General features: G+C 45.5%; 1 protein-coding gene across 3 annotated transcripts in view; it reads left to right on the top strand.

The window, feature by feature from the left end:
• The window catches only part of SEMA5A (semaphorin 5A), a 473,120-nt gene that overhangs the window by 191,769 nt on the left and 259,336 nt on the right, over nt 1-22,015 (top strand). For all 3 annotated transcript variants that reach the window (XM_062212003.1, XM_062212001.1, XM_062212002.1), the window contains exon 4: nt 17,494-17,593. In XM_062212003.1, coding sequence (XP_062067987.1) covers nt 17,494-17,593 — 100 coding nt within the window. The remainder of the gene's footprint in view (nt 1-17,493; nt 17,594-22,015) is intronic.

Genomic DNA, 22,015 nt, shown 5'->3' with positions numbered 1-22,015 from the left:
GAAATGAGTGTATGGACGTGTCAAGAGAAATGGAAAACAAGATTAGAAATGGGACTGAGACGTGGAATTCCCAGCTCTCTCCAAGGGACTCAGTGGAGCCGTAGCCCAAGCTGCGCTTTGCCTGTAAGGGCCTTGCTGTGTGCTGGGAAACGAGAGGAGACGCTGCGCAGACAGGCTTGTGGATGGTGTCGCGGTAGTAGCTCAGAACGCAGACAGCGACCATTCACCACGATGAACAAATGGGGCCATGGCAAAAGGAAGGATGGATCCCTTTAATTTCCCACGTCTCCTGCAAACCCGGCTTGACGGAGGTGCGTGATTGAAGGTGTGGTGTGCAAAGCCTTCTAGGTGATGCTGGACCGTGGCAGGCAGCCAGCCATCTCTGCTGGAAGTTAAAACCCTGAAGCTGCAGAGACCCACTTTTCTTTCTTTTAAAGTTTTTTTTTTTTTTTTTTAATTTGTTTGAGTTACAGAAAGAGGTAGAGCCAGAGAGAGAGAGAGGTCTTCTATCTGCTGGTTCACTCCCCAGATGGCCGCAACGGCTGGAGCTGTGCCAATCCAAAGCCAGGAACCAGGAGCCTCTTCCAGGTCTTCTATGTGGGTGCAGGGGCCCAAGGACATGGGCCATCTTCCACTGCTTTCCCAGGCCACAGCAGTGAGCTGGATCAGAAGTGGAGCAGCCAGGACTCGAACCGGTGCCCGTATGGGATGCCGGCGTTGCAGGCTGGTGCTTTAACCCACTGTGCCATGGTGCCAGCCCTGCTTTTCTATTTAAAAGCTGTACTTTGTTTTCCCCCAGTCTAGCATATTTGGTGACTGACTTCAGGCTTCTGGTGCCTAAGCAATCCTGGAAGTGTGGTGTGGTAGCTTTTATGGGGTAACATTAGTTAGTAGACTGTCTAGGAATTCCAGAAAGTTTGTGTTTTTCTCAGAAAATGGAAATATAATAATTAAGTGGGGTTTCAAATTGACTTTTTATGAAAGTATAGAAAACACTCAACTTTTATATATGAAAAGTGTAGTCATTTTCTGTACAACTTCTCAATTTTGTTGAACGATATTAAATGCCAAATAAAAGAAATAGAGTAAAATAGTACTACATATAGCTGTCAGGTAAGATGTAAACTTACTTCAAAAAGTTCATGGAAAGTGAAACATAAGTTTATTTGGGTACAAAAATTTTGAAATCATATATGAAGGGTTTTAAAAAGGTTCATGGAAAATGCATATTCTATAAAGACTGGGTCTCAAATTCATTTTGTACCAAAATTTTTTTTTTTTTTAATTTTATTTGCCTTTTTGGAAGGCGTAGTGACTTGGAAGGGGGTGGGGTGGAGAGAGATTGATTGGCTGACTGATTTTCCACCTGCTGGTTCACTTCCCAAATGCCCATGATGGCCAGGACTGGAGCAGAGTGAAGCCAAAAGCTAGGATTCCATCTTGCTCTCCCTCATGGGTGGCAGGAACCCACGTACTTGAGCCAGCAACTATTGCCTTCTCAAGTGCATTATCAGGAAACTGAATTAGAAGCCCACGAGCCAGCGCTCAGAATGACACTCTGATAGGCGATGGGGATGCAGCCTGAGTGGTGAATTAACTCACTGTGCCATAATGTCCTCCCAAACATAGCTTTTAATTGAATTTTACACAGACTTGTGAAGCACCAATTGTGTAATAAATTATATGGAAGTAGTGGCCACGGATGCTTTCAGACCAGTCTGTTTGAAGTCTAGCTCGATGCGTCTCAGCTGGTCCCTCTGCTCTCCCTGATTCTTAATCAAGGAGTGTGAGTAGATGGACCCAGAGAGTCCTCCTCTATCCAGTATTGTATTGTCATTTTGTGGGTCTCTGTTACAAAACATTGTACTTAATGTGTTTTAATTATCTATAATGCATATTTATTGACCTTATAACTCTATGATCATATAGGAAAAGTGTTGGTGAACATTTTCTCAAGACAGTAGAAATTTTTGGTCTGCAAGTCAATCTGTATGCGGTCAGTACTGTACACATGCAGCTGTAGATTGTATCTAAAGAAATGGACATGGACGTGTTACACTAAAACTTTTCTTATACAAGCAGCTGGGGAGCTGGGTTTGGTCCATGGTTTGCAGATTCCTTTTCTAGAGCCTGCACCCTAACACCAGTACTTTTATCATCATTAATAAGTTGGTTCACAATAGTAGGTAGATATCAACAACTCTGTGTAAAACAGAGGAATGATAGGGAATAGTTTATGAATGCTACTTAAACATAATCACCATCAAGATGTATGAAGACACTTCAGAACATTAATGGAAATGGAATTAAATAATAAAAAAATACAAATTTATTTTTTTAAAAAAAGATTTATTTATTTATTTATTTGGAAGGTAGAGTTATAGACAGTAAGAGAGAGAGAGAAAGGTCTTCCTTCCGTTGGTTCACTCCCCAAGTGGCCGCAACAGCTGGAGCTGCACTGATCCAAAATCAGGGGCCTGGTGCTTCCTCCTGGTCTCCAATGCGGGCACCAGGGCCCAAGGACTTGGGCCATCCTCCACTGCCCTCCTGGGCCACAGCAGAGAGCTGGACTGGAAGAGGAGCAACTGGGACTAGAACCGGTGCCCATATGGGATGCCGGCGCCACAGGCGGAGGGTTAACCTAGTGCGCCGTGGCACAGGCCCCCAAAATTTATTTTTAAAGTTTAGTCCCAGCAAGTTTAATCCCTTTTGTCTTTTTATAAATAATTAATGGTCCTGAGCATATAACCATGTTAATGTAATCAGGTTTACATTATTAACTGAAGAAACAAGAAGTCAGAAGGAGCCATAGAAGAGCTCTGAGTTGGGTGCTCAGTGATTTCCCATCAAAGCTTCACAGAATTGTCCTTGTTTGGTGAGAGGAATGACTACAAGTATTCTCCATGTGGAAAAGAGCTCTCTAATTCCCAGGTGCTCAACTCCTAAAGCTTTGGTTAACTTTCTTTTTATTTTATTTTATTTTATTTTATTTTATTTATTTGTTTATTTATTTATTTTTGACAGGCAGAGTGGACAGTGAGAGAGAGAGAAACAGAGAGAAAGGTCTTCCTTAACCATTGGTTCACCCTCCAATGGCCACCACGGCCGGTGCACCACGCTGATCTGAAGGCAGGAGCCAGGTGCTTCTCCTGGTCTCCCATGGGGGTGCAGGACCCAAGCACTTGGGCCATCCTCCACTGCACTCCCGGACCATAGCAGAGAGCTGGCCTGGAAGAGGGGCAACTGAGATAGAATCCGGCGCCCTGACCTGGACTAGAACCCGGTGTGCCGGCGCTGCAGATGGAGGATTAGCCTATTGAGCCGTGGCGCCGGCTGGTTAACTTTATAAAACATAGTCATTGGACTTTGAGAAAGTCAGCAAGCAGAGTGCCTTGAACATTCCAAAACCTGTTGCCATGACTTCTGGGTTTGATTCGTCTGCTTTTGCTTTGGCTTGACTATTTCCACCTCTTGGTAACCATTGCTTTGACCACGCTTTGTCTTCAGGATGATACTGGCAAATCCATGATTCATATGCTGTTTCAATTCTTTATGTAAATAGTTCAGGACCTTGACATCCAACTTGTTTAAAATTCCCCGGGAGAGCTCTGTTCTTGGACATTGCTGACCTGGACACCCATCGAGCTGACAGTTTGCTCCACTATAATTTTTCAGCCAGAATTGTGTCCGCTGAACCGGTTGAGATGTATGTGGTGTTGACTTGTGTTTCTGCTGCTAATGAGCAATCTTCCGTTAAAGAACAGGGTTAAGTTTTTCCTTGTAAATTTATGTGGATGGTCTGTCATCCACTGAGGACCTCATGTTCACCATGGTCTCACCCCACCTTGAAACAATTAGCCTTTTGCCATCTTCTGATTTCTTTGGGGCTGTGTCCCCATGAACATTTTTGTAAAGCTTCTACCCAGGCTTCCCCACAGGCTTGATGTTGATTTGTGCTTGTTTGCTCCAGTTTTAGTGGAATCTGTGTTCTGATAGAGGCTGTTTTCAAATGCATGACTTACACTTTTCAGTGACTCCAAGGAGATGCTGTTCAGACATGTTATAGCAAGTTAGTGTGAATTCATTTTGGTGCAAAACTTAGAAATTTGTATTTTTTTCAGAGTACACATTTTTTGGTGAATGTTTTGAAGATCCTGCTTTTTATAGACTATCGTGGACTGACAGGGAGGGAGAACAGTTGGTACGGATTATTCAGGAAGGATATAGGCAGTATCTTGGTCTGCATTGCTGCCCTGCTATGTCCAGTGTTACAGTCGGCACACAGTCATTCAAGGGCTGTAGCGTCACATCTGCAGCTCAGATATTGAAAAATTTGTACCCTACTCCTGGGGAGCTCCCAGCCTCTTACTCTGTTAGAATTCCAGTAAACCTGGAGTAGAAACACAATTCAGATAGAGTGGAGTCAAGGTTGAAAGTTGGGAAGTGAAGTAGTCCAGCATATGGCCAGGATCAGAGGTCTCCTTGGGGGAGCAGTGTGAGAGAAGTACGAACAGGTGCATTTGAAAGGGACTGAAGCCCTGGCAGAGGCATGCGGTTGTGTCCATAGAGCTTTGCAGACAGGGAAAGCCAGCAAGGGCACACATTTGCTGCTCGGCACTGGATTGACTTCCAAATGCTGTTAGCAAGTCCATGTGCTTGGAGATCCACAGGCACACCATAGACTAAGAATGTGCCTTCATCCTGTTGTGCGAATTTCCTAATGAACTGGGACATTCATTACACTGGGTCTTGACTGTCCTCTTCCCCATTCTCCAGAAAAATTAATGCAAAGCAGACTCATCTTGGCTTTTCATTGCATATCAGTGTTAGCCAGTCAATAGAATAATGAAAACTGGAAGAGAATGTCTACTGACTTGTGTTAATTTGCTGCCAACATTGATTTCTGTGGGACAGTCTGTTCAGGCTGCATACTGACCACTAGTAGAAGCTGGTGCTATTCAAGGGATGAAGTGTGAAAGAGATTCTTATGTGTTTCTTACACAAAATGGTGTGTCTGTGTTTGATATCTGTATAAGTTCATATGCAAGTTATTTTTTTGAGAGAGAGAAGGAAAAAAAAAATCACTGGTTCACTTCCTAAATGCCTACAACAGTTAAGACTGAGCTGGGCTGAAGTTGGGATCCTGGAACTCAATCCAGATCTCCTATGAGGACACATGGGACTTGATTACTTGAGCCATCACTGTTGCCCCCAGGGTCTGCAATGGCAGGAAGCTGGAGACAGCAGTTGGAGCCAGGAATCGAACCCAAGCACTGTGGTGAGGCATGTGGGTACCTTATTGCCTCCGCTGCTATACTGAGTGCCCACCCGTGTAATTTATTACTGTATTTAGGGTGACCCTCATCGCATGAAGGGGAACTGCTGAGTTGGGAAAATTTACTAGAAGGACTCCCGGTACTGGGAGAAGCTGCTGTTCTACTGGTTTATTAAAACGACAGGGCAAGAGTAAAATTAGTGAACAGAAAGAACACGTGGGCCAGAGTCCAGGAGAGGCTGTGCACAAGCTTCTGTTTGTCCGAGCGGACTCCCCATATGCCAGAACGTGACGACCGGACCAGCCCACGCTGGCCTTGGTGGCCACGGTTTTTGTGAAGGGTCCGTCACCAGGCCTGGGGCACCGACGTGGCTCAGCTCACTTACCCAGAGCCCAGCCCTTGCAGCAGGCAGGCAGAGGCAGCATGGCCAGAGGTCCCTGTCGTACGTCACGCGGTTTGCAGAGAGAATCTGGCTTGGCTCTGCCTCCTCAGCTAAAAAGAAGATGTTCTCACCAGGCAGATTGTTGTAAGCAGTTAGACACTGGGACAGGTGAAGGGCGCACTGTTTGGAAATATGCCCCCGACCTGCTGACTCAACCTGTTACTCAACAGCCTGCCAATCGATTAATCCAGTCCCACAGATAAGAAGTTCTGCATCTGAGGTTCAAAGCCCAGTGGGCCAAATACTTCAAGACCAAGGTAATGTCAAGAATATCCTGAGTGGCAGGCGGTTTTGTGGGAGTCGGCCTGGGGTTCAGTTGTGTGGGAGTGCCTGGCAGTTGGCTCAGATCGGACCCAGAGTGAATTTGTTTTCCAGTACTGGATCTATTAGAACAAAGTTTCTGTGTTTCCACGGAAGCCTGTTCTTAATATTTTATATATGTGCTGTCTAATAGGGTGGCTACTCGCCACCTTTGGTGGTTGTGCGCTTGGGAATGTGTCCAGTCCAAATTGAGAAGCGAGGTAAGAGTGAGGTATGTTCTAGATTTCAAAGTCATAGGACACACACACACTCAATGGAAATATCTCAATTACTTTTATTTTGATCATGTAGTGACATATTTTGGATATAGTGGGCTACATAAATTCTACAATTTACAGTTATTTTTATTGGTTTTTTACCAGTTTTTTTATGCAGCCACTGGAAAATTCATATTTTCATTAGATAGGACTGCTTTTGAGCGTGTACCATCTTGGAGCTTTTCCGTGGGGACAGATTGTGTTTATCTTGAGTGTTGCTCCCTTCTGTGTGTGTCTTACCTTCTCCATTGAAGACTGAATCTTGAAGCCAGAGTTCTGCCTTCAGTGCTCTGTGTCCCGGAGTACCTGCGGTCGGTTCTTCTGTGTAGCAGATGCTGGGTAAATGTTACATGCTGACTGTGTAAATGAATCATTGTGTTGCCCCAGCGTTCTTGCTGGACCTCTCTCTGATGCTTAACTCTAAAGCTCCTGGAGTAATCTGGCTATCTTGGAAAACGTATTTTGGCTCTGATGTGCAGAAAGTCTGGCTTCTGCAAGAGGCCACCTTGGGACTTATTAGAGCTTGCTTTGGGCGAGGAGACTTCCTTATACAACCCTAGATTTCTCCTAAGCTCTCCTGTCTCTCCTGAATTCTGAATCCTGTGGAGGTGGTGCATTGTATTAGCACATAAGGCTCCCCAGTAGCCAAGAGATGGAAAAGAAACAGTGCCAATCATGAGGATGGGACAGATGGGGATACGAGCTTAAGCAGATGATGTATTTCTCTAGAGCTAAAGGTAGGGACTTCTTGGCTATGTGGCAGACTTGAATGTCTAGCTTGTTTAAACCCTAGTGCTGTAATTGTGTTAAGAGATCTCGAGACTCTCCCCTAGTCTCTGTGCAGACAGCTGTTGGTGGATGGCTGTATTCTGTACGCATCACATTTCTGTTATTGCTGCTTACGCAGCAAGCCTGTTTGGCCACTTCTAGAGTAATCTAAGTACCTGTTGAATAGAAATTCGTCATTTTTACAATTTTAGTCATATTGACATCATTTGTAATTCTGAAGTTATAAATCTAAGGGAAATTACTTTTTAATGTCCTCTGACACAACATTAAGATTTTGTAATTAGATTTTATAGCCTAAGGTCATATGCTGTAGGTTGTGAGTCAAAAATGAAGACCCTGCTGCATTAGGTAGGTTCCTAGAAGTGATGTGTGTATTTCTAAAGCACCGAGGGTTCAAGCCAGGACAGGCTGGGCACCAGCTCCACAGCCCGGAGGGGGAAGCTGGGCACAGTCAGGCGTTTGAGAGTCTTAGTTTGCATGTGAGTTTGCATTATCTTGTAGGAAAAAAAAAAAACAAAACCCAAAACCTGTCTTTGTTGATGGATGAGTAGAAATTGCTTCTTGGGTGAGTTTTCCAGCAGTAAAAACCAGCCACTGATCACCTTGGTTCTTATCTTAATTAAATGCTCCAGATGGTTTTAATGAAATAGGGAGTTATAGAGATCTTAAAAGTTATAAACAAAAGGGAAGACAGCTCCAGCCCACAAGGCAGATGTTTGAACCTAGCTTACAGGTGTTTTTCCATGAGTGTCTCTTTACCCCAGCCAGGTTTGTCTGTGATAACCTTGAAGGATGCAGAGCTGCTTGGATCAGAGTAGGCTGGACATCACCTAAGACTGATATTGAGATCTTGAGATTTTCTGGGATGGCCAGAAAATTATGCAAATAAAAATGTGGGGTGGCAGGGGAATTCCATCTCTTGTTTCAGAAAGGTAGTATATTTCAATGGTATGGGATAGTAGTTGGTTCTGATGAAGTTATCTTTCCTAAAATTTCTCTTAAAATACCTACCCAGGAAAAATATCAAACCATGCATTTGTTCTGTACTGCCCTATGATAACCTGACTTGTAGAGATGACAGGTCCAGAGTCACACTTGAATCCCCCCAGGCGTGATTCCTGCACTCAGCCACCTCCATGTGTAGACTACTTCCTGCTGCGCTGGAGGAGTGTGTGTCTTCCTACAGTTTGACGTATTTGGGACTCTGACTCCTTGGTATGGACATAGGGTATACCAAGGATCACAGGCTGCAAAAAACCAGCATAAAAATTAGTCACACAGGGCAGGCACTTGGAGTAGCTGTTAAGACCCTGCATAGAGCGCCTGGCTTTGAGTCTTCGCTTCACTCCCGATTCTAGCTTCTTGCTAATGTGCACCCTGGGAGACAGCAGAGGATGGCTCGAGTACTTGGGTCCCTGCGATTCAGTGGGGAGACCCTTGTTGATGCTTGAGGCCTTTAGCTTGGCCTGAGCATGGCTGCTGCTGGCAATTGAGGAGTAAACCAGTGGATGGAAGATCTCTCTGTTTCTTTCTGCCTCCGGAATGAAGTGAAAAGAAATAGATAAACATTCCTGATGCAGATCACGAAGTCTCCACGTGCAGGGGAGCCATCAACACTTCCTGCTTTCTCAGGATTTACCTGGTCCGCTGGCCCAGGCTGAAGCCTTGAATTTTATGCAAACCCATTTCAACAGTACATATGTTGGGGCCGGGCACTGTGGTGCAGAGGGTAAAGCCGCCTCCTGCAGTGCCGGCATCCCATTCAGGTGGCTGTTCGAGTCCCGGCCGCTCCACTTCCGATCCAGCTCTCTGCTATGGCCTGGAAAATCAGTAGAAGATGGCTCAAGTTCTCAGGCCCCCGCACCTACGTGGGAGACCTGGGAGAAGCTCCTGGCTCCTGGCTTTGGATCGGCGCAGCTGCGGCCATCTGGGGAGTGAACCAGTGCATGGAAGACCCCCCCCCCCCTCTCTCCTACCTCTGTCTATCTTTATCTCTACCTCTATCATCTCTATCATCTCTCTCTATCTGCATCTGCTCCTTTCAAATAAATAAATCTTAAGAAACAAGTACAGTTCTTTTGCAAAACAAAGTTTGTAGATTTTTCCTGCAATGACTGTATGAAAACTGGGTTACATATATTCTATGTGAATACAGCACAAACATGTGAAGACTTTGCATAATACCTGAGTCACTCTAAGCCTGTGTGACCAGAATCATAAAGCGTTTGAAGCAGCAGTTTCCATTTTTAAGTTCTAAATTTTTAAAATTTCAAATGTGTTTTATGTGTCATGTTTACAAATAATGTAAACAAAAAATGCTTTGTGCTTTCTTGCTGCTGTGGGCCCTTTTAGCTGATACTTTTTTATTTTTTCTAATTCTTGACTGTTGAATATTTTTTAAACAAATCACTGACATTTTGATCATTTTCTGTGGTAAATTTTTGAGGCATTATTTTCTCTCTCATTTTTGCAGATATGAGGGGAATTTAAAGTTCGTGGAAAATATAGTTGCAAGAGAAGTTTATTTTGGTATAGAAACTGAAATCCAGATTTTTTTTTCATGATCCATGTTTTTCCTGATCTGTATCCTTATATACATACTGTGTGTGTGTGTGTATGAATGAACATACATCTGTGAATATAAATATACATGATCAATAATCAAAAAGTTCATGGAAATTGCATATTGTAAAATATGGTTCATGGATTTCGAAAATGTTTAACGTTTGTTTTCATCAACTGGAAAGGCAGTGAGCGAGAGCCAGAGAGAGTGCTTTCAGCTGCTGACCCATTCCCCAAATGCCCACAGTAGCCAGAGCTGGGGGCCTGGAACTCTGTCCAGGTCTCCTGTGTGGGTGGCAGGGGCCCAAGTACTTGAGCCATCATTCGCTGCCTCTCAGGGTATGCGTTAGCAGGAAGCTGGTTCTGAAACTAAGTAGCCAGGCCTTGAACCAACACTCTGATACAGAATGGTGGCTTAACCCACAATGCCATACTTCCCACCCCTCAAATTAATTTTTGATCCCAAATATATGTACCTTATAACTCTTATTTTGCACAAACTTTCTGAAGTACGCTTGTACGTGTAAGCACATACTTATGTGCCTATGTATTATATATGTATGTGTATATATGTTGATACCTGTATGCATGTATAGATAGCGTTGGCCCTGTGAAACATCACAGTTGGGAACATTTGGTGTACTCAAGTGAGTCTGGTAGAACCTAATGCTAGAGATTCTTTTGCAGTCCACTGGTGCTGTGATGGGAAGAAACCAGGTTGGCTAAGGAGTGTGGGGCTTGGGGTTTTCCACCTTGACACTCATCAAGGCATGGCCTTGGGCAGTTAATATGATTTCTTTGCCCTCAGTTTTGTCACTAGGATGCCCAGTGCCATGTCTGACTGTGACCCACTTTGATTGAAAATAATCAAGGCCCTCACATGTAGAGGAGAAAACTGGCCTGAGAGTTTCCAGTCTTTCTACAAAGTGCTCATCTCTGAAGGAATCATGATGGGGATACATTTGTTGCCTTGGAAACCTTCCTCTGGATACTTTGTTGCTTGTGGTGGGCCTGGTTGCTTTCAGTTTTTCGCTGGGACCCTCCTCTTGCCAGCTGTGCCCAGCCCAGTGGGCAGCCTGGGCTGGAATGTTCCTGTTCCTTCTGGAAAACCATCTGAAACCCATTATAATCGCTTAGAAGAATTTCAGGGAGGACCCGCCATCTGGGAGCCTGACTCATCCTAGGGGAGCGACACGGCGTGGGGTGCTGCTGACTTAGTGCCCAAAGTGAGCTCGCTTTCTTCTGAGTGTTTGGCTGGGAAAAGCAGACAGGAAAGGGAAGGGCAGCAAAGTAGTAGTGGGCAAGGCACAGTGGAGGGGACTGGTGCAGGCCTGCCCTGCTCTTCTTGTCTTGGCTTTGAGAAACTCCACTCCTTTGCTTTCTAGTCATAGTTCTGGCTCTGATTATATCGGTAGGAAAACCACAAACGAAGTCCATGAGAGAGAGAGACCCGGCAGCCTGCAGGACCAGTTGGCCTCTTTGAGGTGGGACGATGCCCTTCACAATCTGGGACAAGGCCAGGGGTGAACCACTTCTACTGAGAGTCCTGCCGCCACCTCTGTTCCTGCCCTACCAGTGGAAGTGCCTTCCCAGAGCAGGTGAACACCCAGCTCTTGGGGACAGGGCAGGGTCTGGTCCCGGCCATCCAGAGCTGTGTGGTCTAGAGCAATTAGAAAGCCATTCATGCCACCCTGATTGTCCCTGCCTTCTTGTTCTAGAAAGTTCTTCTCACCAATAGAGCAGTTAGCACATGTGTGTCGCTTTTCCTCTGTAGCCTTACTTGAAGACACCTGGTTCATAAAACCTAGCTAGTGAAATGTTTTTTCCTATAGATCTTTACTGAGGTGTAGACCATTATTATTAACAACGGGGTGACCATTGGCACCGTGGTTCAGAAGCTGCTAAGGCCGCCCATATCTCCTATGAGAGTGTCTGGTTTGAGTCCTTACTCCTCCACTTCTGCTCCACCTTCCTGCTAATGCACACTCGGGGAGGCAGCAGGTGGTGGCTCTAGTACTTGGGTCCCCAGTGCCCATCTGGACTGAGTTGCTGGCTTCTCACTGTGGCTTTGCCCAACCCTGCTGGTTGTGAGCATCTGGGGATTGAACCAGTAGATACAAGATCACTGTCTGTGTTTCTCTCTTTATCTCTCTGCCTTCCAAATAATTTGAAAATAAATCAACAAATAAAAAATTGTACTAATATTAGCAATAGCAAAACAATCAATCTTGTTTGTGGAAGTTGATGTGTACCTAACTTTGGGAGAGTGCGTTGTGGTATTTCACTTTTCTTTAGTCCATAATTGAAAACTGAGTGGATGGCAGTTTTATTTAATAGTATGTATCAGTGGGAATCAACTCACCTTCAAAGTGAGGAGGCCATTGATTTTCCTGCTTCCTGTTATTCTCCACATGGGCTGTGTAGGAAGTTAAATTTTATATTTGCTGAGGTTTAAAAATGTAATGGTTGGAAATGTCAAAGTAGTCTGGTTGGGTTTGTGTCTCACTTCGCTTGGCACAGCTCAACCCCACTGTGCCCTGTTTCTTCGTTAGAGTAGGGCAGGTGTGAGAGATACAGGGATTGAAGAGTGTAGGGGGATGTAGCCACACCTCACACATGACATACACCATGGGAATGTTAGTTGGTTTGAGCTGCTTTGCTGATAATCATGTTATTAGTATTATGTCTTTGTGTACTGTTAGATGCAGATTAAACGAATTATGAAGGTTCGTGTACTTACATGTGTTGCTGTTGATGCTTTCACAATCTTTACCCACCTTCATCTCCTGGACCCAAATGCAGACTGGCTTGGGACTTTGCAACGTGGATTTCAAGTCTCCAGAACAGTTGGGAAATTCTGCTTTCCCAGCTCTTTAACTGATACAAGTTTGAAGGAGTGAGGGCTAGAATGCGAGTTTACAGAGCCGTTCCCATTCTACCTGGGTGGCTGCCATGTTGCCTGGTGTTTGCCAGCAAGTCATCTGGTTCCTGGACAGGTGTTGGTTCTGCAGGCTTCAGTGCGGGGAGGAGCCATCCACGCAGGGTTGGGACTGGCTGATACGTTTTGGACCAGAGTTCCTCTCCAACAGCAGAGTCTTCCTGGATTCTTGTTCATCAGGCTCTACGAGACTTGGCTTGGGAATGTCATTACTTTGGCTTCCTCTAGAGTGATTTATGTTTATAAAAGTAACTTTCACTCTTTTTTGCCTTATTTTCTCTTTCCTTTCTGTGGGGGAGTGGTACTTGAATGTGGTTGCTGTCTCGTTTGTATCAGTGCTTCCTAAATATTTAGGCTGAATTTATTCATTCTGACTCATGTACTTAATTACTCATGTAATTCTTTTTGATGTTGTAAGAGCAAGTTCTTTTAAAAATGGAATCATTATACTTTGATAAAATATCGACAAAGCAATTCGGTGGGGGCAGTAAGAAGAATTGGTGCACCTAATTTTGCAGTAGAAAACCGTTGCCAGAGACCATATTTCAACAATAATGCTTGTGGAAAAATTGGATTATATTACCAAATATTACAAATTATTTACAGAATATTCAAATTGACATGTTTTATGTTATTACAGAATTTTCAAACAGCATTCCTATTGGCTTCCTATTTAAGTTGCATTTCATCCTAGGGTTATTTCAGTAATATCAGGAAAAAAAAAAACCCGTGGGAGGAAAGATGTAAATCCAACCTTGAGGGCAGTGAACCTGTCACTGCTTTTGGAAATTGTATCCTCTCTCCTGGAACTTCCGTGGCCTCTGGTGTGATGCTGGCCGCAAAGGCCCTGTGTTTAGACCCTTTTATCTCTACTTTATTTGACCCTGAAATTCCCGGCATTTCTCTCTCTGTAACCATTCATGTCTTGATTCCTTTGAAGGCAGTATTGATAATTTCTCCCTACCAGTATTGAAATCTGTTCTTGGGATGGTGAAATACATAGGCAGATTTTCTGTTCTGAAAGTTGTTGAGTCAATCATGTTTTGGAGATAAGCCCTAACCCATATGAAGGGGGGGGGGGAGAAAGAAAGAGGGAGGGAGGGAGGGAGGAGGGATATGAAGGGGGGGGGAGAAAGAAAGAGGGAGGGAGGGAGGGAGGAGGGAGGGGCAGAGATACACAGAAATGAATTGCTTTAGGCATATTTTCAACCACCTTCTTAAAAATAAAGTTGGCCTATGAGTTTCTTTTCTCATATTCTTCCAGCCTCGGTGTGAAACTTAGAAACATCCTAATTGCCTCAAACTGAGTTAGGGAGGTTGGCTCTGTGCCTGAGTGGTGTCTGTATGCTTGGGGTTGTGTGTCCCCGAAGGATTTGGGGAAATTTGCATGCACCACTGAGGCTGTTGTTTCTGGCGTCCTGTGCCTGTCCTGTGCCTGGGAGCTCATTCTGCATCCTTTTAGGTATTTGAAACTGTAGCAACAACTCGATATGACAACATGTATTTTTAAAACTGATACAGATAGGTGTGTGATGTGTGTAGAGGGAGAGGGGAGGGAACCTGATAGCACCGGAGATGTCAGAGCAAAAAGCACTGATTTAGGGAAGGGGTCGAAGAGGAGCAATGGCTTGGGACTGAAGCATCCAAAAGAGTAGGTTGCTTTTGCTGTGACCACTAGGGGCCCTTGAGAGGAGAGGGCCTGGTGCCCTGTTTGCAGGTGGAGAGATGGGCTGGGGCAGGTGTTTATCCCAGGCCCTGGTGGAATGCAGGGAGGTGGAAGGCCCAGCAGCAGGGGAAGGAGAGGTAGGCAGAAGCCTGCAGTGATGCGCCAGGCAAGCAGGTTACCCAGCTTGGGTCCAGCTGGTGTTAGCCTTACACAGGCACCGTTGTGTTAGAGAAGTTCATTAGACTTTTGAAAAAGGAAATTCTGAGGAACCTTAGAGACTTCCACACTGTTGCTTCCTTTTCCCCTTTGCGCTGACTCCTCTTCACACCTGAGGGTATTTTAGGAAGCAGGGAACTGCCTTGCTGTCACCCAGCCCTGGACGCAAGCCTGCAATACAGCGCTCACCTTGCTTCCTCGTGGCTGCCCTCTTCCGCTTCTCACTAACATGAAAGGTGAATGCCATGTGAAGTCAGTTAGCTGGTTTGTTACGTTTTACCTTTTTGAAATTTTTATTTATTTTTACTTTTATTTCAAAGGAGGACAGAGATCTAACATCTGCTGGTTCACAACTCAGATGCTTACGACAACAGCAAGATCTGGGCCGGGAAGAAACCTGTTGTTCAGAACTCAATGAATCCCTATGCCAGTGCCAGGGACCCGGTTACTGGGCCATCCTCTGCCCCCCGTGGAGTACATGAGCAGGAAACTGGATCGAGAGCAGGGCAGTCAGGGCCTGAAGGAGGCACTCCAATGCAGGCATCCCAAGTGGTGACCTAACTGTCTAAACCACTGTGCCAAGTACCCAGCCCCTGGTGTTTTTCCATAACCATTGGCTTATCTTTCCAGGCCCCTTGCAGGAAGCCCAGCCCTCGGCCCTCTGTACACAATTTGAAGGCTCCATCAGGAGTGCCCAGCTCTCGAGGCTGTGAGCTGTGCGCAGAGCAGGAGGCCCCCACTCAGGAGCCCAGGACTCTGGCTCTGGTGGGGTTCTCTGCCTATGATTTCCCATGTGAGTGATGAAAGTCTTGAACTTGAGCGTCTTTATGGGTACTTTTAGGTCTCAGTGACGTTTAACCATAGCTCTGGGGCCAGCCTGCCATTGGGAGTGTTGCGTGGGCAGTACTCTGAGCCCAGTGTCTTCCCCTGATGCCAGCCTTACCTCCTTAGATCTGAGACTCAGTTATCACTTTTCATTTCATCTGGAAACTGTTAATTTGCGCCCCTGGTTTCATCTGTGGTCAGTGACCTGGGCAGTGTGTCTTCTTTTCCATCTTCATAGCCACTTCCTGAATTTTATGGTTTTCAGGGTTTTGTTTTTCTTAAATCTAACATTTTCATCTGCATTGTCTACTTTTTCTACACCATCCTTCCTATCAGTGGCACATCCGTATTCCTAAGATACTTGCTTCCAATGGGTCAAGTGCTTAAAAAAATTTTCAAAAAATGAAATCCATCCAGACTTCTTACTCTGGATTTGATTTTTCTCCAGGTCATATCTAAACACGCCTTTCCATAGTTTCTTAGGTTGCTGGCACTTTTTTTCTTTTCTCCCTTTCTTTTCTTTTCAGTTAATTTTTTCTATCAGGAGATATTAGTTGTACATCTTTATGGGGCACCCTAATGTTTTGACACATTCATATGTTGTGCGTTGATCAATGCAGACTGTGTGAATTCTCCTTAATTCTGCTGCTCCTGGGCTGACTCATTCCTTTCCCGCGTGTATTACTGCCTCCTGCATTTAAGGTACTGCAGTGAGCCACACAGAGAGAACCTGATGGAGTGGAGATGAGTTACACCTGTCAGGGCCAGACGGCTGCCGTGGTCGTCCATGTCGCCCTCTTGGTTCGTCCACTAGCACAGTTATCCTGTAGGCCTGTCATCAGATCGTCCCTTCTGTTGTACCTGTGCTTCCAATCATCTCTCTCTCTTCTGCAATTCCTGTAGCCTTACCTGTGATCACACTGCATTTACAGGTGCCTTGCTTAAAGAGGATATTAATGTTTCCCTGTTAGAACCTTTTTAGGCTCTAATTTTTGTTTTAATTGACTTTCTTATAAAAATAACATTTATAAAGTTTATATAAAATACTAAAAAATCATGATAGTATGTATATTAATATTTAAAAACCACATACAGGTCTCCTTAGGGCTCAGCTATGGTTTCTTTTAAGAGAAAATAACTTTCAGTTAATATCATTTCCCCCCCACAATCCTATAGTAAGGATGTGCTTATTACAGAGATCTTTCACCCTAAAAGGATGTCATTCATATCACAAAGCTGTTTTTACAGGATGTGCTGTGGGCTGCAGGAATCTTTCCATGTTCGACCTGTTTTTAGCATCAGCATTTATTGTTGAAGAGGTTCTGCCCTGGCATGCTTTTTCCCCAAGCCAGTAACTTTATTCATTTGAGCATTGTCTTGTGCCTGTTTAGTCCAATATGCTATATCCTTCAGATACTAAATCCTAGCAAAGAAAAGACAATCAGGTAACAGGATTGATGGTCCAAGATGCGGTCCCATATCCACAGTGGGCACGCAGCTCAGTGGTCTGCTTTCTGTGCCAGCCGTGAGCTAGCGAAAGTTGCAGAAATGGCTCCTGAAGCACCTGCTAGCCCTCTCCATATATTGCCATTTCATAATTGGGCTCTGAGCTGGGGGCCTTCTAATAGGAATTAACAAGGCTTGTAAAAAATAAATAAATAAGCAAACCATCACTGTAGAGTGGCCATTCCTGAAGCCCCTTAGAAAAGATGTAAATGAGACCTAGAAGTGACTGCAGATTGCTCATCTAGAAAGATTGAATGTGTTTAACGATCCAATCGTGGGTCCAGATAGAAACCCAGCAGACGGGCACATGGTGCGTGTGCTTTGTCCTTCGCGATCCTGCAGTCTTGATGCTTTCCAGTCCGCTTGCACAGGAATTGGTCTTGGTTGCATTCAGCGGTCCTCTGATGAGACCTGCAGGTGCTGTGACATTTTTGTCCAGCCCAGAGCTAAAAGGACAAATGCACGTGAGCCTGGTAAATCGCCCGCCTGCTCTGCCCTGGACGGCCACCCTGTGTTTCATACCTTCTCAGCGTGGGTTATGTGACGTCCTGGCACAGCCTCCTGTGGCCCCGGAACGCTCGCATCGGCGGCCCTGCCGATCCTCTCTGAAGTGTAATGTTTGCTACTGATGTGCACGCTCTGTGGTCCACAGAGGAAAATTCACTCATTGTTGTCTTTTTATTTCTTCTGTTTAGAAATTGGCCCCTGGTTGCGCGAGTTCAGAGCGAAGAATGCTGTGGACTTCTCGCAGATAACATTTGATCCAGGACAGAAAGAACTTGTTGTAGGAGCAAGGTGAGACATACGGCGTTTTGCCACTGGAGATGTTGTCAAATTTCATTTTGCATCTGAGCAGGTACACGCGAGCTTCTGTGTCATGATTGGAGGGTGTGAATATTGCTGTTTCTTGTAAGAGTGCAACACGGTATGAGGTACACGACTGATAACAGGATCACTGATAGGCTTGATAGCAATCATTGGCGGGGCCCTCACCAGGGCCTAGGAGCTGTTGTAATGGAACCGACTTATTTCCTGCCCCTGTGAAACCCATGAAGTGGGTACAGTCAACATCTCGATTTTAGAAATGAGGAAAGAGGCAGAATGTGGAGAAATACCTTGCCCAAAAGCAGGTGCCTCATACAAGAGGAACCCAGGATTCAGACTAAGGAAGTTTGATTCCAGAAGCTGTGTGCTTATCTTCATGGCATTCCCACACTCATCCTTATCTCTTTGTGCCCTTGGCCAAGCCATCCACCAGTGAATTGAGAATGAGAGGAAGTGCTCTTTTGCATCTCCGTCTCTTCAGAACGCGCATGGGCCTGTGTCCCAGTCAACATCTGCTTCCCAGCTTGGCACTGAGGCCCTTGGGACACAATCAGAACAGATGTTGAGTTGTTTGCCTGTTATTTCCTCCCCATGCAAACACGCATAGTCCCTGCCTCCCATCACCGGTGCTGCCAGTACATCCTGACGATGAGAATCAGGAAAAAGCTGTTTCCACCTTCTAGGACGGTTGGCTTGAAGGAGGAGACTCTGTAAAGCTCTGGATTCTTCGGTTTTTCCGGAAGCACTGTGAGCAGTGCAGCACTTGGATTTCCTAGGAATACACGTGCGTGGCTGCAGAGGGTGTGCGATGCCCACACAACTGAGAAGCTGCCCGCGTCTCTGCTCCAGGCGCTCTAGACTAACACTGGGCAGTTTCTAGAATCGTTGCCTTTGCTTTCCGTCTTACGGAGTTCTTGTCCATCTACCCAATTCTTGAAGACGTTGTGATGCATGGTTGAACATCAAATGAATAAGTAGGGACCAGCATCGTGGTGCCGTGGGTTAGGCTGCCATGTGCAGTGCCAGCGTCCCACATGGGCACCGGTTTGAGTCCCAGCTGCTCTACGTCCAATCCAGCTCCCTGCTAAGGTGCCTGGCAAAGCAGCAGAAAATGGCCCAAGTACTTGTGTCCCTGCCAGCCCTGTGGGAGACTAGGGTGGAGTTTCTGGCTCCTGGCTTCCCCTGGCCCAGCCATGGCTATTGCAGACAATGGAGAAGTTAACCAGTAGATGGAAGAGGCCTGTCAGTCTGTCTGTCTGTCTCTCCTACTGTTCTCTCTGTAACTCTGCCCTTCAAGCAAACAGATATATATATATATATATATATATATAATATATATATATATATTATATATATATATTAAATTAGTAAATAAATAGAAGTTTGCTTTGTTTCTGGCATGGAAGAAATCAACTAAGCTTCATTTGGTCTTGTGAAGCAACAGCCAGTGTGGATTGGCGATGTTACTTGGGGTCCTTCTAAGAGCCTTGCTGGGGGGTTTCAGATGCTGACTGCCCAGGGACTGCATCAGGTGTTAAGCTGGATTAGACCTCTGGATTCTCTCCTCCTCCTGCATAGCACAGTCAGCATGGTATTTGCACAATGCCTGCCCCCTGTAAGTGCTGGCCCCTGGGTAAGTGCTGGCTCCTGGGTGTGGCCCACCAGTGCCTTTGAGTGAGGTAGCACATTCCTTAGATTTACTTTTTATCTATTTAGTTTTTTTAAAAGCACATGACATTATTTATGTTGCTCAAAAGCATATGTTCCTTTTTCTTGACTCTGATGCTTGTGACCTCTTTTCTTTTTTCTGGAAGGCCACTATTTACCTTCCACCCCGTTAGCTCCTGGGCCTTTAGTGCACTGCAGTACTTACTACAGGGAATCACATTACTTCCTCATAGGTGCTAGGACATGTGTTGAGCTCTTCATTTCTCCAGAAGGTAGCACGGTTTTTCCTCCTCACGGAAGCTCTACAATGTCTATGGATTGAACATATATTATTTACAGGGTGTATGTACCTCTGCTTGTTTGTAGCCAGGGGAAAATGGTCAGTATCGTGGCTTGTTTACTCCAGATGCCTACATTTGGGAAAAGATAGGATGTGGCAGGCTCTAAACCCCAGAGCTCACGCATGGGGACCATGACCTCTCACCCTGAGCCGAGAGAGCCCTGCTAGGGGAGCAGAGAGAAGTGTGATCCACCTAGTTGTGCCGCACCTGCCACTCCTCATTCATTGCTAAGGAGCTTTGCGAAGGGCTTCAGCGTGGGCCTGACTCAGCAGACCCTCATCATCTCTGGAGCTCTAAGGTGTTGTGTGAATAGATCTGCATCTCGTACCTGGCAGGAGGTGGTGACCTACTTGTCAGTGGCTCAGTATTCTCCCAGAGGGTGTGAGAAAGTGTGGCGAACTCTGGGGACTGTGCAGGGATAGGTTCCTGCCCACGATGGAAACAGCGACTGGAAGGTGCTCCCATGGGGGTGCCTTTTTCCTCCAGGTTTCTCAGAGTGCCTGGAGCCTCCACCCCATTGTCCCTGGAGGTCTGCTTCCCACCGCCTTTGGAGACTTCACCCCAACACCCCCTAGGGTTTCCATCCATCTCATCTCATCAAGGGTCCCAGCTCCTCCGTGCTGGGAGGCATTGGGCCAGCCCTCTGTCATCCTAGCATGAAGTATAACATCGTGTCCAGGGTGAACGTGTGAGATTGCCAGACTTAGCGAATAACAATGCAGGATGCCCAGTTAGCTTTGAATCTCAGATAAGCAGTGTATAGCAGTGTCATGAGTATGTCCCAGGCACCTAGAGGTCCTGCTAGCGTGCACTGCCTTTTCTGTTCTCACACAATGGGGGATGTGTTGCAGACATGTGCTGAATGGGAGTCAGCACCTGCTTAGCTGATGGACCCTGAGGCAGTTTCAGAGCCCACTTTTCTCATGTCCGAGGTCGGTATGAGCATTTCCACCCTTTCAGCTGGTGCGAGGATTAAATGGAATTACCCAGGACAAGCGATGGCCACATGAGCAGGCACCACCAGCAGTTAGTGCTAGCGCAATCCAGAGGATCTCTGAGGGTCTTGTTGTATGTGTGCGTACGCATTCAGGCAGATACCGCTGAGGGAAGAGTGTAGCATTTCCACCTAGGAGATTTGGTGTGATTAAGATCACAAAGTATGAGAGGGGGTGTCAGCCAGCCGCAACACTTTAAAAATAGCCCAGCCCTCAGATTCCTGTTTGAGAAGGCTTGACCTAGCAGGAGAAGTTTAGATAACAGGTGCAAGTTTCAGAAATTTGCAATGCTTTAAAAAGATGAGCTGTGGGAAACCAGAATGTTGCATTTCATGGTTTCATTGCACTGGGCATTGTGAGCCAGTGATTGGGTGGTTTCACTTTATACCCATGATCCTGTGTGCTCGTGAAGCTGAATTCAGCCAAGGAGCCGTGCACCCTGTGATAAGGGGAGCCCATTGTACTGCAAAGGAAAACTTTCTCTTTAGGGGATCTGTGGGTGTGCAGCTCCTGAAGGCACTCGGATCTGAATTCATGTGATTTCTGGAAGGACCTGGACATCTACTTGTTTTCCAGCTGCTTGCTATCTATCTTTTATGTTATTTTAAATGCATTGACACTCATATCTTGTTTTACCCAGCCTCCTTAAAAGTTAATAATGTTTGTGTTTTCAGTGATCAAACTTGGGCATCTTCATTTAGAAAATGTACAAAATAACAGTAGAGCATAAAGGAGAAGCACAGGTTCGGAGATAATCACTGTTAACCTATTCAGTTACTTCCATAAATTCCTTGGGTTCTCTTTGTATCTACTCTTGAGAAAACAGTTTTTGAAGGAATGTAAATATTTTTGTTATAAAACCTGCTAAACCAGTTTCCATGGTATAAAAATATGAAAAGAAGCAAGGTGAGAGAATATGTTGCCTTAGAATTTTATTTTAATGGAATTTACCTTTATTTGTTTGAAAGGCAGATTGAGACAGAGACAGATCTCAGGCACTGTTTGCCTCCACACATCTCTGCAGCAGACAGCCCTGCGCCGGCCCCGGCCCCGCTGGGAGCTGGGAACGCAATGCAGATCTCCCATGTGGGCTGCAGTGACCTCCTAACTCAGCCTTCCCCAGGCTCCCAGGGTACTCATTGGCAAGGAGCTGGAGTTAGGGTCCAAGATCCTGTCCGGGACTCAAACCCAGGCAGTCAGTGGGGGTTGTGTGCATCTCAAGCAGATTCTTAACTCCTGTACCAAATGCCCGCCCCAGTTTAGAGTTTTGTAGAGATCATTATAGAAGTAATGACAGTAATAACCCTCTAGCAACTTGATAGAGCTGTAAGCAACAGATGTAAGGGAGCGCAATTGCGTTTTTATTTTCCAAGTGCATTTGTTTTTCT

The sequence above is a fragment of the Lepus europaeus genome, chromosome 15 (assembly GCF_033115175.1).
Source record: "Lepus europaeus isolate LE1 chromosome 15, mLepTim1.pri, whole genome shotgun sequence".
NCBI classification, from domain to species: domain Eukaryota; kingdom Metazoa; phylum Chordata; class Mammalia; order Lagomorpha; family Leporidae; genus Lepus; species Lepus europaeus.
The sequence above is the reverse complement of the archived record's forward strand: the minus strand, read 5'-3'. Positions and strand labels throughout refer to the sequence as shown.